General features: G+C 33.5%; 1 protein-coding gene and 1 long non-coding RNA gene across 2 annotated transcripts; one reads left to right on the forward strand and one right to left on the reverse strand.

Moving 5' to 3' along the window:
- Nucleotides 1-927: 927 nt before the first annotated feature.
- Nucleotides 928-1704, reverse strand: LOC126721528 (uncharacterized). The gene has a single exon (XM_050424579.1). It carries the CDS (start codon nt 1702-1704, stop codon nt 928-930), a length of 777 nt encoding a protein of 258 aa, XP_050280536.1.
- A 6960-nt stretch (nt 1705-8664) lies between these two features.
- Nucleotides 8665-11551, forward strand: LOC126720842 (uncharacterized). Its single transcript, XR_007653703.1, has 2 exons — nt 8665-9188; nt 9388-11551. It is a non-coding gene; the product is annotated as an uncharacterized LOC126720842 (long non-coding RNA).
- Nucleotides 11552-15088: the final 3537 nt, after the last annotated feature.

The following is a 15088-nucleotide window of genomic DNA, read 5'->3' on the forward strand; positions in this document are numbered from 1 at the left end:
GAATCTATAATCAAATTTATGAATACATGTTAGACGTTCCCCGTATTACACTTATAAAAATAAATAATAAAAAAACTTCAACTGGACTAAATTTCAATACCTTTATTATAATAGTTTATTTTGTTAAAGGTTTGTTATTATTATATGCAACAAAGAAAACAAAGAAAGTGTAAGTACTAGAATTTTGATGGCCCAAGCCCAATGAGAATAGTGAGGCATTTACCTTCAAATTAAGCCCAAAACAATAGAATTTGTATAGAGAGTGGGAATAAGATTCTGATGTAAGTTTAAGTTTAGGCCTAAGGCCGAAGATCCAAGTAAGAATGAAAAAGATTGATTCGTAGAGTAATTAATATTAATGCTATTCTCGGGTCAATCCGAGGATGAGTTCTTATACAAGGATTTTATGTAAGTCCTAAACTGTGTCCCTTACTATTGTTCCAGTTCTTATCTTCTTCACCACTACCGTATTGGCTAACCACTCAGGATAAAAGATTTCCTTGATTGCCCTAGCACGCTTAAGTTTATTCACTTCCTCCTTTACTGCTTCCGCATGTTCTTTTGAGGAGCACCAGGGTGGTTGTCTTCTAGGCATAGCATCAGAATTTACATTCAGTCGATGACATATAAACTTGGGGTCAACTCCTGGTGCATCATAAGTACTCCAGGCGAACACATCCAAATTGTTTTCCAAAAATCTTATCAGGCTCTCTCCATAAGGGGTAATTTAGCCCCCATCAGAAAGTATCTCTCCTTATCCTGACCAATTAAAATCTTTTCTAGCTCCTTGGATAATTGTCCCTACAGCTCGGTCCCAATTTCAACTTTGGGACCATTTAGTTACTATGGAACATGCACCTTCTTAGATGGGGCTTGATCCATGGAGTGCTGTCTAACAGCGGCCACCAAACATTGTCTAGCCATTGCTTAATTTCCAACCAATTCTCTTACTCGTCCTTGTGTAGGATACTTGACCTTCAAGTGTAAGGTAGACGACACTGCCCCCATAGCTTGAAGCCAAGGCCTCGCTAGAATAGCAGTATAAGGAGAATAGGATTCTACCACGATGAAGTTAACTTGCACCTCTTCGTCCCCAACTTGCACAAGTAGTCTAATCATCCCACGGGGGATTACCGTTCTTCCATCAAAGCCAACTAATGGCAAATCATATTTCTCCAAATCCTCGAGCCTGAGATTAAACCCTTTATATAAATCTGGGTACATAATCTCTGCCCCACTACCTTGGTCCACAAGGACCCTCTTCACGTCATATCCCCCGATCCGAAGGGTTACCACCAAGGCGTCATCATGGGGTTGGAATGTCCCCTCCTTATCTTCCTTTAAGAAACCCAAAGTTGGCACTGCCACCACTTTAGCCCTCTTAAACACTTGAACCTTATCCCCCAGGTTTGGATTTGAAGCCATGGACATGACTCTCGAGTAGGAGCCAACGTCGCATCTGGGTGTGGCAAAAATTACGTTAATTGTGCCCAGGGTTGGCTGAGGAGTTCCATCTCTCTGATACCCAGCCCCTAGTTGTCCTAACTGTCCCATAGGTTGGTGCAAGAATTGCTTCAATTTCCCTGCCTTCACCAATTGATCCAGATGGTCAAGCAAAGTTTTGTAATCCTCTGTTATATGTCCTCTCTCCTGATGGTAATGGCAATAAAGGATTTGGTTTCTTTTGGACGGGTTTCCACCCATTTTATTGGGCCACTTAAAGTACGACTTGTTTTTTTTTTTTAAAAATATATATTTTCTAAGATTTGATAAACTGGCTCCTTAAACATCAAGTTAACCATCTGAGCGCCTATTCCTGGTGCTTGATTGGGAAAATCCCTTCTAGGCCGATTATTATCATATCCCCTTACTCGAGAATCCCTTTTTTCAGGTAAGGCTTTGGCTTTGGCTTTTCCTTTGGTTTGATCATCCTCTACCCGTTTATGCTTATCAATGCGGTCCATAAGTTGGCACATATTACGTGCAGGTTTCATCATCAGTGACTTCCTCAAATTATGCCCCGTTGGAAGCCCCACCTTAAAAGTCCTTATAGCCACATCTTTAAAATCCCCATCTATCTCATTGAATGTTTTCTAATATATGTCTAAGTAGGTCTTAAAAGTTTCCCCCTCCTTCATCGCCATAGACAACAAAGAATATAAGGGTTTAGGAGCTTTATTACACGTTACAAATCTAGCCCCAAATGCTTGAGTTAACTCCTCAAAAGACCTTATTGACCCCTCCTCCAATGCATCGAACCATCGCATAGCCACAGGCCCGAGGCTAGATGGGAAAACTTTGCACATAAGAGCCTCATTCCTAAAATGAACAACCATCCTCTGATTGAAATGACTCACATGCTCTACAAGATCAGTCCTTCCATTGTAAATGGTAATCGTAGGCTACGTAAAGCAGTGGGGAAGCTTGGCTCTGTCTATTCTCCTTTCAAAGGGTGACTTTGAAATTTGGCGAAGTGCCTGGCTCATTGCATCATTCCCCATGCTTTGATGAGATGAGCCTTCTCCACGCTTGTACCTATGTCTCTCCAGTTTATCCAAATGTGAGGAGGTGGAAAAGGATTCACTAGAAGGAGTCCTAGATTTGTGGCAATAGGATCGATCCCTACTTTCCCCGGATGATTCACTTGATGGAGGTAGGGAATTTCTCCTGTCCAAGGTTGTCAAAATCGCGATCCGGATCGTAAAATCGCACGATTTTACGATCCTACCTCACCAAAAAGATTAAAATCGTAGTAGGATCGCAAAAATGTTAGGATCGTTTGTAGGATCGTGTAGGATCGTATAGGATCGTATGGGATCCTACCGATCCTACCGATCCTACCATTAGGCTTTTTTGGTTTTTTTTTTTTTTTTTTTTTTTTTTTTTTTTTTTTTTTTTTAAGTGGGATTCATTTGGGTCATTTGGGTAAGTCCAGTATAATAATCCCCGGTCCACCTAAAGGTCCAATACCCACAAGCCCAATGAATTGAAGTCCAAAATTTACCCCTCTCTCAAAATAAAATCTCAAAAAAACTTATACTACTTAAGTTAAGTTTTCAAAAACAAAACCTAAATATTTTAGAAACACTAAGCTCCAGCACGCAGCAGCTCTGTCTCGCGCGCCTCCACAGTCCCCTGTCAAAAACCCAGCACCTCTCAGCCCTCTTAATGATTAGCTATTGCTGCTTTCAAGCTTTCTTAAGTATTTAGAAACATTCAGCGCCAGCACCTCAATCCCGTGCCTCCTCAATCCTCTGTCAAAAACCCAGCACCTCTCATCCCTCTCAATGATGTTGCCGTGAGCCATTGCTGCCTTTAAGCTTTCTGGTAATCTTTTTTGGTAGTTAGTACTTAGATTGAGAATTCTCTTTTGGATTTTATATTTGTAATTAGCTAGTTTGTAATTAGATTGAGAATTCTCTTTTTGAATTACATATTGTAAATTTGTAGTTAGCTAGTTTTTATATGCTAACTAGCCTAACTTATTTTGGATTTGGAAAACATTTTCCATATGTGTAGATAATATTTTGGTATTTAGTTGCTAATTAAACATGTACTGAACTTTTTAGATATATTATGTCAAAAGTTAAATATATTTTGTTTCGTTAGAATAACATAAGAACAATGTAGTGCGTGCAGATTACATTTTATGATGCAATTTTTTTTTTTTTAATGGATGGATTCATATTTTAAGTGATTATATAACATACAAAGTCACTATCAATAGGATTTTTGCTTAAAATCTGAAAATAGGTAGGATCTTACGATCCACGATTCGATTCTACGATCCACGATCCTACCTACCTCCCACGATCCTACGTGGGATCCCGATTTTGACAACCTTGCTCCTGTCACGTTCCCTTCGACGCAACTTTTTACACAGATGATCAATCTTGTGCTTCAACTTACGCATTTCCTGCTCGTGTGAAACTGGCTCTGAGTCTTTGAATGACTCCTTTCAGTATGCTCTGTATGTTTTGTTTCTACCATAACACTAGGTGTGGGATTATAATCCCTATCCCTTCTTCGTTCCAAATTAACAAAGTTATCCTCCCTGTTTTGCTCTAGGTTAGCCATGACTTAATAACACCACAAGAAAAATTCCCATAGACAACTCCAATTGTAAGTACTAGAATTTTGATGGCCCAAGCCCCACTTAGAATAGTGAGGCCTTTACCTTTAAATAAACCAAAAACAATAGAATTTGTATAGAGAGTGGGAATAAGATTCTGATGTAAGTTTGATTAAGTTTAGATCTAAGGCCGAAGATCCAAGTAAGAATGAAAAAGATTGATTCGTAGAGTAATTGATATTAATGCTATCCTTGGGTCAATCCGAGGATGAGTTCTTATACAAGGATTTTATGCAAGTCCTAAACTGTGTCCCTTACTACTGTTCCAGTTCTTATCTTCTTAATCTCATATATTTCAAGGCTTTCCTTAGGACACTTGTCCCCTAAAAGTTCTGCTGAAGGTGGTAAAAGGGACTGCTTAGCTGTGAATCTATTGTTCAGGTGTCATTTTCTCATTAATGCAGCTGATAAGGTTGTTGCTATGCATTCAATACGGAGGTAGTAGGTAAATTTTTATAGGAAACTTCTTCTAGCTGCCTTAGCCCTCTCCCAAAAGACTACTTCTCCCACTTGGGCGCTCACTGTAGGGCATTGTGCACCTTTCTCATCCTTTCCTCGGGTAAACCAACTTCTCGGGTCAAAGGTGCTTTACAAATGGATTGACGAAGGACATATCGGTCCTTATCCTCCTTGGTCCTCGAACCCCCATAGAAAGTATAAAAATCAATATTTTTAGTTCTAATTTTAAATTTTAGGCTAAAATGCAAAATTTATTCTCTATGTTTCATTAAAATTTATTTCAGCCTTCCAGATTTATTTCAGTCTTCCAGCTTTATTTTTGTTTGTTTTAGTCATTTTTAAGTATCAACTTTATTCAATTAAGGTATCTCCATCAACTTTTGTTAAATGTTGTGGTTAATTGAAAATTGAAAAAAAAAATTCTTCGAATTAAATTAAAAAAAATCCAATTATTGATTGAAAAATATTTTCAAGCATTTTTTTTTATAAAATAATTGATAGAAGTTGATGGAAATTACTTAATTGAATAAACTTAAAACTTAGAAGATTGAAATGAACGAAAGCAAACTTACAGATTGAATGAATAATGGTAAAACTTAGATGGTGAATTTTGGCATTTTAGCCTAAATTTTATTTAAAATCAATATTTCCATATTTTTATTTTTTATATATTTTATCGCCATATACAATATATATATATATATATATATATAAAAGAGTTAAAATGAATTTTTTTAATTATAATAATAGGAGATAATAAATACTTGTTGTTGTTTTGTATTTTTGCCAAGTAAATGAATGAAAGAAATTTTTTGAACATCATATCCTCCCTTCACCTATTACATATTTTACTTGAAAATAAATGCAAAAATTGAAAAATAAAATACTAAATATATTAAATGCTGCATGAGTTGATTTTTATAACTTCTTATAAAAATATATTTTTTTCCTTTCTAAAAAATATTAAAATGACATAAGTGTGCCTCTAAGGTAGCATTTGGATTGTGTTTTGCGTTTTGCGTTTCAGCGTTTTGCCTTTTTTTTTTAGACCAGCGCCTCTTGCACTATTCATGGAACATGAACAATGCATTAAGGCAAATGAACAGTATTTTCATTTGTGAATAGTAACCGGTAATTTTTTTTTTTTATTGTTTTCATTTTTCAGCAAAATAAGCAGTATCAAAACACACTCTAAGTTAACAAATACAGTTGTTCTTTTAATCCCAATTTTACGTATTTCCAAGCTTGTAATATATCTTTTTATTTTTTATTTATTTATTTTTAAAGAGTTTTAACAAATGACATTTAAGACACCAATCGGTTTTTAATGTAGGTGAAAATTGAATTTCAGATTTTTTATTCAACCATTAGAGATTTTACCAGATCTCATAATCTATAATAATAATAATAATAATAGGTAAAACTAAGAGAAAATCCAATTAGATTTCAAATTGGAATTCAATTAGAGTCTAATTTTACGTGTCTCAACTAATCTAAGTTTTTTAATTTTAGTGTCAAGTGAGTTAATTTAATGTAAAAATTGGATTTCAGTTTGAGTTAAGTTTTGCGACATGTGTCCCATTTAATCTAAGTTTTTTAATTTTTATGTCAAATGAATTAATTTAGTGTAAACAAACGAGGAGTCCAATATAAGTAAACCATAAAAAACATAATTTTTGAATGATTTTATATTTATGAGCATTTTTTTTTAGAGCTAAAAAAAATTCAAGTTTATAAGTCATATATATATATATATTAATAAGTAAAGCTGAGAGAAAATTCAATTAGATTTCAAATTGGAATTCAATTAGAGTATAATTTTGCACCATGTATCCCATTTAATCAAAATTTTTAAATTTTGTACCAAGTTAGTTAATTTAGTATAAAAATTGGATTTCAATTAGAACTTAATTTTACGTCACATGTCCTATCTAATCAAATTTTTTTAATTTTTGTGTCAAATGAGTAAATTTAGTGTAGAAAACAAGGAGTCCAATTTAAATAAATCATAAAAAACATAATCATATATTTAACACTATATATAAAATTAGAGGAAGAGAAAGTTTGAATGATTTTATATTTATAAGCCATTTTTTTGTATGACTAAAAACAATTCAAATTTTATAAGTCATTATATATATATATATATATATATATATATTAATAGGTAAAAATTAGAGAAAATCAAATTAGATTTTACAATTGATGATCAATTTTGCACCATGTGTCCTAAAATATTTATATTTAGAGAGAGTCTTATTTCTTAATTTTGGAATCAAATGTGGGACCATATCATAACATAAATATCCATTTGAGTGAGTTATTGTGCATAAAAATCGAAGACCCTAGAATTAATGAACATAAAAATATTTAAAAAATGGACAACTTACATTTTCTGCCCTTTTTTTTTTTAGAATACTAAGTATTTTTAACATACACATAGGAAGAGGGGAGAAAGTTTTTTAAAGAAATTTATAGCGATGTATATCCAAAATGACTTAACTCTTGGATACACATCACAGGCTTATTTACATTTTCTGCCTAATAACATTCTTATAAAACTTTTTAAAGAGTTAAAAAAAACTATAAAAATGACTATCAATAATATTTAAATTATATATGTAAAAATTATACTATATATCTATTAAGTATATCCATGCATATGCATGAGATTACAAGTTAGTATATCTATATGTATGTCTATTTGTGTCTTTCTTTTTCATTTGATTTTTTCCTATATGAGCCTACAAGGAAAGCCACCGATTTATAGACCACATCGTGTTGGAGTATTTTTATAATTTGTATTGTAATTTATTTTAAATATTGATTAAACGCCTATTTAAGCGAAAATATGAAATCAACTTTACTATCATTGATGACATATCCGTTTCAAACTTAGAATTGAAATTCAAATCTAAGTAATAATAGTTATTAATATGCATCAATTTTATTTCTATTTTCATAACCTTTATTCTATTATTAAATTGTTTTGACCACTAACTTTAAAGGCTTGCTGAAGCTTTTCAAATCATAAAATTGATTGTTATACATTATACATTATACATTTTGCCTAGCATCCTGTTGTCAAAAACGTTATTCTTAGACAGAATCGTTTTGGCTAAAAGCCTAAAAGGTCTAAATACAGGCTGTGTTTTGAATTGCATTAATTTGTGGTACGAAATAAATGAAAATTGCTCTTTCTCACCCTATATGATCAAGTGAGGCGACACGTCATTTATAAAATTCCTGGTATGGTAAAGTTTGTGGCGGAGTTGAGGCGTGGGCTCCCTCTTTTGAGGCGACACGTCGTTTATAAAATTTCTGGTAGGTTAAATTAACAACATAACATACTTTTCTCATGATACAACAGTTCAGTCATCTTATTGATATTCCTTAAAAGCTTACACCGCTTATAGGATAAGAAGCTCTTAAAATAGTACTTTCCAAACCTAGAATATATATAGTATATAGAAATAATAATATATCTAAATATATTTTAACAAAAAATGTTTGAGGAGGGAGTAAAACCGCTGTTAGAGCGTAAAGTCTACTGGAACGTTTTTCACACAATGCTCACTTGATCATATGTTAATATAGGGTGAGAAAGAGCCATTTTTTCATTTATTTCATATTAAAAATTAGTGATATTCAAGACACAGTTGTATAACCAATCATGTATTTAGACATTTTTACCAAAAAGATTCAGTCAACAATAACGTTTTTGACAACCGGATGCTAGGCAATATGTATAATGTATTTATGAAAGAATTTTAAAAAAGTTTGTCATTAGAACTTAAAGTAGTAACTTAAAACAATCAATTTTATGATTTGAAAAGATTCAGCACTACAAGCCTTTGCATTCGTGGTTAATGGAAAGAAGACTGATGCATATTAAAAACTATTATTACTCAGACCTGAATTTCGACTCTAAGTTTGAAACGGATATGTCATCTGTGATAGTAAAGTTGATTTCATAATTTCACTTAAATAGGTATTTAATCAATATTTAAAATAAAAAATAGCAATGATGTTTAAAGGGTCATTCTACCATATCCCCTCCAGAAAAAGGGGGGTACGGTACCCACCTTAATCTTAACCGTTGATTTAATGTTGTTTAAATCCTGACCATTGGTATAATTTTAAGGGATACTGGTTACTGGCTAAACAGGTTATATATATAAACCAAAAAAAATAAAGCAAAAGAATGCAGAATCATTCACGCATCAACAATGCCTCTGGTTTTCCTCTCTACTCTATCTTGTCTCAACGCTAAAGCCTCTCCAACGCTGTCTCAACGCTAAAGCCTCTCCAATCCAACCTCAAATCCACATCCAATCCAACTCAGCGGCGCTTCTTCCGTCTCTCTGCCCTTTTGTTTGAAGTTTCCACCGTTTATTGAATCTAAAATCTCACTACGTCTCATCCTTATTCTTTAATTTTACATATGGGTTTTTTAACTGTTGCCATTTGTTCTCTATATGGCTGAATTGTTATTAATTTTGTTTTGTTTTGTTTTTGTTTACCTTTTGGTTTTGCAGGGTTGCTAGGAACAAAACCAATCTATTATTCCTTTTGGTACATAGCAAGTTCATAGTAGGTGAGAGAATAAGTTATTGTATATACTTGAATTAGTAAAACTTGTAATTGTATGTTTAATACTAATTTCAATTTGGTTTATTTTTCTTAATTTTGTCTAGCTGGGTTTGTTAGTATTGCCGTTTATACTATTTGGGTTATTTATCATTGGTTTTTCTGGCTAGGTTGAACAATTTGGGTTTTTTTATCTGGCTTGGCAGGGTAAACCCCTTACAATCAGACGATGTTTGCATGTCTTAATTATATCTTACTACGTTGAGAGTATCGTGGCAATGGAGGACTTATGTGTGACCAATATCTATTCTACATTGGAAACTAAATTGATGGGATTGGTTACATTGCCATTCGCAATATCAGTGGCAGTTAGTTTATGCAATCAATGATTGATTCTGTTGTTTAGTCTATGGTATGTTAATTTTTTATCTTGTTGGTAGAATAAAAGGCATATAGGAACAAAAAAAGTGGAGTTAGATAGTGTCTAGCAATGTGTCCAAAAATATTGCCAATGATCTGGACAAGCCATGAACTTAGCCAAATGTGGACTACTCTTTGCCCCAAGGAATGTGAGTAATCACATGGTGAACAAGCTTTTGTCAAAGGTCTGGTTTCAAAAGACTTGGTGCCAATTTGAAAAATCTTGGGTCTCCTCTATTCTTAAACCAGATTAGAAGCAAAGGATTTTTAGTTTTTCAACCAAAAACTAGAAGCAAGCTAAGTGGTTAAGCCAATAAGTGTCTTTCCAGAGATGGCCGTGTCACTATGATTAAGTCAAGTTATAGCCTCAAGCTATTTCCCTCTACCTTCAAAGTTATCATCTCTGCATTGTTGGCAAAAATCAGTTGGATGATTGCTGTTAGTTTTATATCTATATAGGGATCATTATTTGAGTATCTGAGTAAATTTATTACTTATACTCTTATATACTTGGATGAAACATTTGGAGCAAAATATTTTTGATTTAAAAAATGAATTTTTTATTTGGTTTTTCAATTACAATTAATTGGTTGACCACTATAGAATTTTTTTAGGTTGCAGGTACATGACTGGGAAGCTGCTTTTGAAGTTGGATACCATTAGATTCATAGCAGCAAATCATACCATAATTTCAGCTTTGAACTACATCTTTAAATAAAAAAACATTTTCCACTTTTTATTTGACTGTCTATGAAATGAATCTTTATACTTATCGTAGTCACTCTTGTGTACTCATTTCTTTTGGATTATGGTATTTTACACTGCCTAATAGCAGCAACGACTGCAATGGCAACCCAACCTAGTGGCTGAAGTGATGCTTGAATAGTGAAAATGCCCGTGGGACAAGATTGAGTAGCCTAACTCCCTGTTTCATCTTTTCATTTTATGGAAATTGATTTATATCAAAGTTTTTGTTGTGCTTGTGGTTGGAGAAGAACACCTACTCTACTAGATGTACACTTGTATTATTGTGATGGAATTTGGAGTTGATTAGACATGCAGCCCTCTTGTCCACATTAGCTGCCATATTTGTTATTTTTTAGGGTCTATCCTGACTGAGTTCATTTACTTGATATAAAATTTTTTATTTATCTTAGTTTTGTTTAAATGTGGAATCAATTGGAAAAAAGAATTATCTTTTCTTTTTTCTAAGATCTAATCATATTAGCTTCTACCCCTCTCTTTGCATCTGCATTCTTTTAATAAGTGAAGGATAGAAGTTAAATAAGTAATGACTAATGAACAATGTATGCAACTAAAAACATATATACAAATATATGTCAATTGTTTTGGTTAAACTTCATTTTTTGGTTACTGTTATCACATTATTAGTTTTTGGAATAGAGTTACTAGATTGGAGTTGGTATTAAGTTCATCTTGTTACCACTAGTTCTTTTTAGTTGCTTGCTTTATGTTTTCTGATATAAAAAACTCTTTGAGTACCGATCTTAGAAGCAAACCCTGAGTTCTTAGTCATGTGGCTTAATGGTTAGAAATTTTCTGTTCTAGGTTCTGTTTTTATTTTTCTTTTCTTTTTCTTTTTTTCATTTTTCAGCTGCTAACCAGAACAATATTTTTATGGAACTATGACATGAACAATATTTTTAGTCACTTCCTTTACTTCACAACCTCCAATATAAGACTATGAATTATGGTTTCCATATGACAATTACAAAATGGGATGAAGTTGTTTCAAAAGAAATGGAAATCATGGTTAAGGAAAAAGGTTGCTTTTCTTATATTTTCTGTTTGTATTGTACGGATTGCATCTTACATTGGACCTTTGTGAACACTTCTTTAATTTCCTTTTTGTCCATTTCACATGAAATCTGTTTAAGTTTTCATGTATGTGCCAACTTATAGGTATAAACTCTTTCAAGTTCTTCAAAAGCAGGTATTAACTAAACATCCTAGTTAGGAACCTACAGCATTATGGGCTAGTGTTATTTTCCATTGCAGCTTGTTGGTTGCATAAAATAGCCCTAATAATGATGAAAAAAAATACCCATAGAGTTCTCTAGAAGAAGCCATGATATCACCTGTACATATTTTGTTGACTTTATTTCAGCCTCATGGATGCTCTCACTAGCCCACTTTCAAATATTTCTTGAACTCATTGATTTGATCCCATAAGCAGGACTACCACCCCATAGCATGTTGCTACCAGAGGTTCAGTTGTTGTTCCACTTCAACCCACAGGAACTTCTTTGATCAATTTATTTCCCTTGTTGTTAAGGTGGAGAATTGAACCAAGAGTTCTCTTTCCTTATTGCTAACCAAATTCCAATTGAAATGAAATGTTTATGATGAATCAATGCTATTTAGGAGGACCTAATAATAGTTCATTAATTCAAATCCTTGATTTTCAAAGTTAAGGGATGCTTATATTGGCAAACTTAAAGATGCTGTTCATGTCCTGTGACAACCTCATAGGGTGATACAAGTTGAGATGAGTGTAGGTAAGTGTTTACCATAGATTTGGATAGAAGGAAAATATGAGAAAGAAGGAAATGGAATTAGGAGTTATACACCCTCTTGACCATGGATCCGTTTCTTTTAATAAATCACGAGTGCCTTAATAATGAACTAGTTCTTTAATTACAATGTTATCAAATGGTGCAAATATTGCAATAAGTCCCAAATAACTTAAATATTCAATTAATTGTGCTCTACTAAAATTTAGATCTAAATTTTTTAATAACTTTAAAAAAATTACTATTGTGATGAGTGGTTATTAGTAAGTAAAAAAGTGACCTTAGTGATAAGCCTAAATGTAAAATTATGGTCAGATGTGATATTTGTAGTGCTTAAAATGACGGTTGAACAATCAATTGTAAGGAAAAAAATAGAGTACCACCAAATGTGACAAAAATATGGTCAGGAGTAATGTGGGTACTGCCCAATGTAATATCGGAACGGTCAAATTTGAGAATATAAAAATAAGGTACCATTGAATGTGACAAAAATAGAGTCAAATGGAATGTTGGTACTACTTAATATGACAATGGAACCATCAAATGCGGGAAAAAAAAGTAAGGGAACTACTAAATGTGAGAAAAAAACTGTCACATGTTATGTTGGAACTGCACAATGTAAGGATGTAACTGTCAAAAGTGAGAAAAAAGTAAGGGAACCACCAAATGTGAGAAAAGAACTGTTACATGTGATGTTGGAATTGCACAATGTGAGGATGAAACTGTTAAGTGTGAGAAAAAAGTAAGGGAACCACCCAATGTGACAAAAAAACTGACACATGTGATGTTGGAATTGCACAATGTGAGGATGGAACCGTCAAGTGTGAGAAAAAAGTAAGAGAACCACCAAATGTGACAAAAAAACTATCACATGTAATGTTAGAACTGCACAATGTGAGAATAGAACCGTCAAGTGTGAAAAAAAAGTAAGAGAACCACTAAATGTGAGAAAAAAACTGTCACATGTAATGTTAAAACTGCACAATGTTAGGATGAAACTGTCAACTGTGAGAAAAAAATAAGGGAAGCACCAAATATGAGAAAAAAACTGTCACATGTAATGTTAGAACTATACAATGTGAGGATGGAATCGTCAATTGTGAGAAAAAAGTAAGGGAACCACCAAATGTGAGAAAAAACTGTCACATGTAACGTTAGAACTGTACAATGTGAGGATGGAACCGTCAAATGTGAGAAAAAAATAAGGGAACCACCAAATGTGAGAAAAAACTGTCACATGTAATGTTAGAACTGTACAATGTGAGGATGGAACCGTCAAATGTGAGAAAAAATAAGGGAACCACCAAATGTGAGAAAAGAACTGTCACATGTGATGTTGGAACTACACAATGTGAGGATGAAACCGTCCAATGTGAGAAAAAAGTAAGGGAACCACCAAATGTGAGAAAAGAACTGTCACATGTGATATTGAAATTGCACAATGTGAGGATGGTATTATTAAGTGTGAGGAAAAAGTAAGAGAACCACCCAATGTGACAAAAAAATTGTCACATATGATATTGGAACTGCATAATGTGAGGATGGAATCGTTAAATGTGAGAAAAAAGTAAAGGAACCATCAAATGTGAGAAAAAAACTGTCACATGTGATGTTGGAATTATATAATGTGAGGATGGAACCGTCAAATGTGAGAAAAAAGTAAAGGAATCATCAAATGTGAGGAAAGAACTGTCACATGTGATGTTGGAACTACACAATGTAAGGATGAAACCGTCATGTGTGAGAAAAAAGTACGAGAACCACCCAATGTGACAAAAGAATTGTCATATATGATATTGGAATTGCACATTGTGAGGATGAAACCATCAAATGAGAAAAAAAAAAGTAAGGGAACCACCAAATTTGAGAAAAAAATTGTTACATGTGATGTTGGAACTGCACAATATGAGGATGGAACCGTCAAATATGAGAAAAAAGTAAGGAAACCACCAAATGTGAGAAAAGAATTATCACATGTGATGTTAGAACTACACAATGTAAGGATGAAACCGTCAAATATGAGGAAAAAAAAGTAAGGAAACTATCAAATGTGAGAAAAAAACTGTTACATGTGATGTTGGAACTGCACAATGTGAGGATGGAACCGTCAAATGTGAGAAAAAAATTAACGGAACCACCAAGTGTGAGAAAAAAAAGGTTACATGTGATGTTGGAACAGCACAATGTGTGGATGAAATTGTCAAATGTGAAAAAAAAAAGGTAAAGGAACAACCAAATGTGAGAAAAGAACTGTTATATGTGATGTTGGAACCGCACAATGTGAGGATGAAACCGTCAAATGTGAGAAAAAAAAGTAAGGGAATCACCAAATGTGAGAAAAAAAAACTATCACATGTGATGTTGTAACTGCATAATGTGAGGATAGAACCGTCAAATGTGAGAAAAAAAAAGTAAGGGAACCACCAAATGTGAGAAAAACACTGTCATATGTGATGTTGGAACTGCACAATGTGAGGATGAAACCGTCAAATGTGAGAAAAAAGTAAGGGAACCACCAAATGTGAGAAAAGAACTATCACATGTGATGTTGGAATTACACAATGTGAGGATGGAACCGTCAAGTGTGAGAAAAAAGTAAAGGAACCGCCCAATGTGACAAAAAAACTGACACATGTGATGTTAGAACTGTACAATATGAGGATGGAACAGTCAAGTGTGAGAAAAAAGTAAGGGAACCACCAAATGTGAGAAAAAAACTGTCACATGTGATGTTGGAACTGCACAATGTGAGGATGGAACCGTTAAATGTGAGAAAAAATAACGGAATCATCAAATGTGAGAAAAAACTGTCACATGTGAGGTTGAAACTACACAATGTGAGGATGGAACCGTCAAATGGGAGAAAAAAGTACGAGAACCACCTAATGTGACAAAAGAACTATCATATGTGATAATGGAACTGCACAATATGAGGATGGAACCGTCAAATGTG

The sequence above is a fragment of the Quercus robur genome, chromosome 4, assembly GCF_932294415.1.
Source record: "Quercus robur chromosome 4, dhQueRobu3.1, whole genome shotgun sequence".
Taxonomy (NCBI): Eukaryota; Viridiplantae; Streptophyta; class Magnoliopsida; order Fagales; family Fagaceae; genus Quercus; species Quercus robur.

Excerpts from the sequence above, each read along its gene's own strand:
- LOC126721528 (XM_050424579.1), bottom strand. The coding sequence starts at position 1,704 with ATGGGTGGAAACCCGTCCAAAAGAAACCAAATCCTTTATTGCCATTAC.